General features: G+C 47.4%; 1 protein-coding gene across 1 annotated transcript in view; it reads left to right on the top strand.

Annotated features, from left to right (window-relative positions):
- The window catches only part of T265_07477 (hypothetical protein), a gene marked incomplete at both ends in the record, with an annotated part of 40,935 nt that extends 37,186 nt beyond the window's left edge, over nucleotides 1-3,749 (top strand). The window contains 2 exons of the mRNA XM_009173010.1: nucleotides 254-350; nucleotides 3,263-3,749. Coding sequence (XP_009171274.1) covers nucleotides 254-350; nucleotides 3,263-3,345 — 180 coding nt within the window. The remainder of the gene's footprint in view (nucleotides 1-253; nucleotides 351-3,262) is intronic.
- Nucleotides 3,750-4,123: the final 374 nt, after the last annotated feature.

Raw genomic sequence — 4,123 nt, 5'->3', positions numbered from 1 at the left:
ACATACTTACTCACTTGGCCTGACGAAGCTTTTGTGTCAAAAGCGGAACGTTGCCCAGCAATAAATCCACCGATTGTTTACCAAACCTCCCTGAAACGAAGCCCCAATCTTTCTTTCGGGTGAGTGCCGCTTTTTTTCAGCAGGTATCCTGGATGTTTCAGGAATACATCTCAGAACATTATCAATGAACTATGTTTTCGGTAATCGATGCCCACTGGGAATTTCATTCCTTCTCTTTTTCAAAACCCTAAAGGAACATCACAAACGGCCCATTTCCCGTGACACGTGGAATCTATTGCTGGACTTTGTCGATACAATCCAACCCGACATGTCCAATTACGATGAGGAAGGTGAGAATTTTTTCTGGGGCTTTTTTTGGTTCACTTTTTATCCCGTTGGTCAACAATAGCGGCTTCTGTTCTCGTCACACGGCTAAACACAAGCCACTGGAGTGGGGGATCACTAATTGAATGTGTTGTAAGTGACTGCAAATCCCGACTCTAGAACTTTATAAAATATAAGTCGTTCAGCTATAGCACCCTTTCGGTGCCTAGCTGTCATGCTACCTGAAGGGAGCACGAGAGCTGAGATACTGCCAGGTTACCCAAGCTCAGACAGGAGAAGTTGGGAGGCAGAGATCGGGTTCTAACCACGGACCTTCTGATCAGTAAATTCGCGCTCTAGCCACTTCTACCCCTAGAAGACGGAGAAGACTCATCCAACAAGAACACAACGGCTCTACTGCCATCAGGCGAGTGCGAAATTGCAGGGAGCGTCGGGCACTTTTGATCTCGAATGAAGGCTGTTCAGTCGATGTCGATTGATTGACATCGATTCTATGTCACGCTTGTCAATCGTCGCTGCTCGAACGTTCACTGGACAGCTGACTTTTCCGGACTCAGTGGCCTTTCTGAAGCGATTTTGACAGTTTCTGGTACGTTTCGGACGTTCTGTGCTTATTTTCAGCCATCTGGTCCTCCTGACAAGCTGGAGCACGACCAACAATTTTGGTGCCTTATTGCACTCAAATACAGTACTGTCGAGAGAACCTAAGTCGCTTTGCTTGCTGAGTACGGAACAAAATCTACGGCCATATGCTTACTGTACAGCTACACAGCAGTACTTCAATGACTGAATGGAATTGTACAAGCCTTTAGCACTAGAGGTACACCCCCCTCACATCTCGATTTGAAATGGATGAAACGGTTACATAATAGTCTGGCGATTTCCTCTCAATATAACGTGGTACCAACCACAATGGAATAGCCTTTGCACTGAATTGTTCAGCCTTCAGCACCTAGCTGCCACGTCACCCGTGGGAAACATGACTGGCGTACCACCCAAGTCTAGACAGAGGAAGTCGAAAGGCAGAGGTCGGGTTCGAACTACGAACCTTCCGGTCAGTAAATTCGCGCTCTAACCACTTGGTCCTTCTCGCTCTCTCTGTTGTCAAGAAGGGCAAAGCCGTTTGTGGGTTGTCGAAGAATTTTCGGCAACCTTATGAGTAGTATATTACGTCTATACCTCAGTCTTAGTTATATTGAAGCTATTAATTGTTTGTTCCTTGTCTTTTTGGGGCCAGCTTTGTTGGGACGACTTCACCTTTATGCGGTTCTATAGACGGACGGACGCGAAGTTGTTTGGTGCCGTCCAGCGGCTTTCACTGCATCGCACTGACTGGGCGACATTTGGCGGTGTGTAGCTGACACGAAGTTGGATGCCCATTAACTAACTGTGGAGCAATCGAACTCCCTTCTTTTTTGCTGGCACGTGCGCAGCAAACACCCTGCCGACTGTTCTTCATGAAAAACAACTGTTGTAATGCAAACAGTTTCGGGAACGTGATTCCATTCTCTTCATGGATGCGGCACCGCATTCCAGCGTGGTCGTTTCGCCCTTCCATCTGTCCCTAATCACGTCTGCTATCTCAATGGATACAACCATTTTTATCCCTTTTTAACAGGCTTCTGATTGATTAGCTACGTGCAACCGCATCCGAAAGCGCCCTTTGAAGTTTCTCTTATAATCGCCTTCTGTTTTTTTTCGGCCGTTGACGGTCAACCGTTCACGTTCATTCGTTTCCGGTGAGAAAATCCTATCCAGGGTCTAGGGTTCCCCCCCCCCCACGGGATGTACGATGTATCAGCCAGTCTGACTTTCCGCAACACTTCATTGCTATATTTGAATGTCTCATTCGTGCTTTCCTGGAAGCTAGTTCCTGGGTCATGGTGAGTGGATTGGAATTACGCGAGTAATAGCTTAAGGAATATCTGACCTTATCCCCATAGACAATCGGGTGTCATTACCAGGGGAAGACATACATCTGGTAACGAAAATCTGCCCCTTTGAACCCTACTTGTAATTTGACAACTGAAGTATGCTGAACAAACGTATTTCTCTCTGCTTATCCAGGTGCCTGGCCCGTTTTGATCGACGAATTCGTCGAGTGGGCAAGACCACAAATTCAGATGGAATGTAAAGCAAGTTCCAATTGAGGACCGCGGCGTTCCCAGCGGTATCAACCGTCATGTTGCAGCCAGATTCAATACTCTGGATTCACTCACGGGTGACCCCGTCGTTTGGTCTTATCAACTGTAAAGCATTCGCTCCCTGTGTTCCCTTTTTCGCAAACACCCTGCCGACTGTTCTTCATGAAAAACAACTGTTGTAATGCAAACAGTTTCGGGAACGTGATTCCATTCTCTTCATGGATGCGGCACCGCATTCCAGCGTGGTCGTTTCGCCCTTCCATCTGTCCCTAATCACGTCTGCTATCTCAATGGATACAACCATTTTTATCCCTTTTTTAACAGGCTTCTGATTGATTAGCTACGTGCAACCGCATCCGAAAGCGCCCTTTGAAGTTTCTCTTATAATCGCCTTCTGTTTTTTTTCGGCCGTTGACGGTCAACCGTTCACGTTCATTCGTTTCCGGTGAGAAAATCCTATCCAGGGTCTAGGGTTCCCCCCCCCCCACGGGATGTACGATGTATCAGCCAGTCTGACTTTCCGCAACACTTCATTGCTATATTTGAATGTCTCATTCGTGCTTTCCTGGAAGCTAGTTCCTGGGTCATGGTGAGTGGATTGGAATTACGCGAGTAATAGCTTAAGGAATATCTGACCTTATCCCCATAGACAATCGGGTGTCATTACCAGGGGAAGACATACATCTGGTAACGAAAATCTGCCCCTTTGAACCCTACTTGTAATTTGACAACTGAAGTATGCTGAACAAACGTATTTCTCTCTGCTTATCCAGGTGCCTGGCCCGTTTTGATCGACGAATTCGTCGAGTGGGCAAGACCACAAATTCAGATGGAATGTAAAGCAAGTTCCAATTGAGGACCGCGGCGTTCCCAGCGGTATCAACCGTCATGTTGCAGCCAGATTCAATACTCTGGATTCACTCACGGGTGACCCCGTCGTTTGGTCTTATCAACTGTAAAGCATTCGCTCCCTGTGTTCCCTTTTTCCCCCCGTTGGGGTCTACTTCATGTATAGGGTCCCCGCCAGACCTTTAACCGACTACAGTTTGTCAATCTTCCTGGCTTACACTTTGCCCCCGTGTTTTCGCCCTGTTTTGCTGAAATCACATCTACAGCACCCATTAGGCAAACATTTTCGGTGCTCTTCTGTCATCAACAGCATTCTCCCCGTCCTTTACCAAAATCAGACTAGGCCTACCTTGTTCCGGCCATATACCGACCTATAATTATCTTCGTATTTCTTCAGTCTATGAAAAGCGGTTTGAACCAATGGGATGTTATCATCAACACAGTGGTCCCATCACCTGAGGCCACATGCCTCTCACGAAATGACGAGGTTTTCCGAACCCAATAGAGAGGCGTACCGTTCCGCCCCCCCCCCCCCCCCCCAAGTTCTCGGAAGCATTTTGGTAGGCCTCAACTCCTAGGGAGGAATTTCCACCAATATGAGTAGAGGGTATGATTATCCGAGCTGATATCTTAACAGAAGGTTCATTGTAAGGCGTATTCCGGTCATGAATGGAGACGTTCCTAACGTACGTCCGGCCAGGCGAGTTTGAATCTTCCTGACGTGAAGTGTTTGCCAACGCGCAGCAACCTACTTTATATGAAATGACGCCACACCCATGGTCGAG

Source organism: Opisthorchis viverrini (assembly GCF_000715545.1).
Source record: "Opisthorchis viverrini unplaced genomic scaffold opera_v5_171, whole genome shotgun sequence".
In the NCBI taxonomy this organism is placed as follows: domain Eukaryota; kingdom Metazoa; phylum Platyhelminthes; class Trematoda; order Opisthorchiida; family Opisthorchiidae; genus Opisthorchis; species Opisthorchis viverrini.
This window is presented reverse-complemented; position numbering and strand designations above follow the sequence as displayed.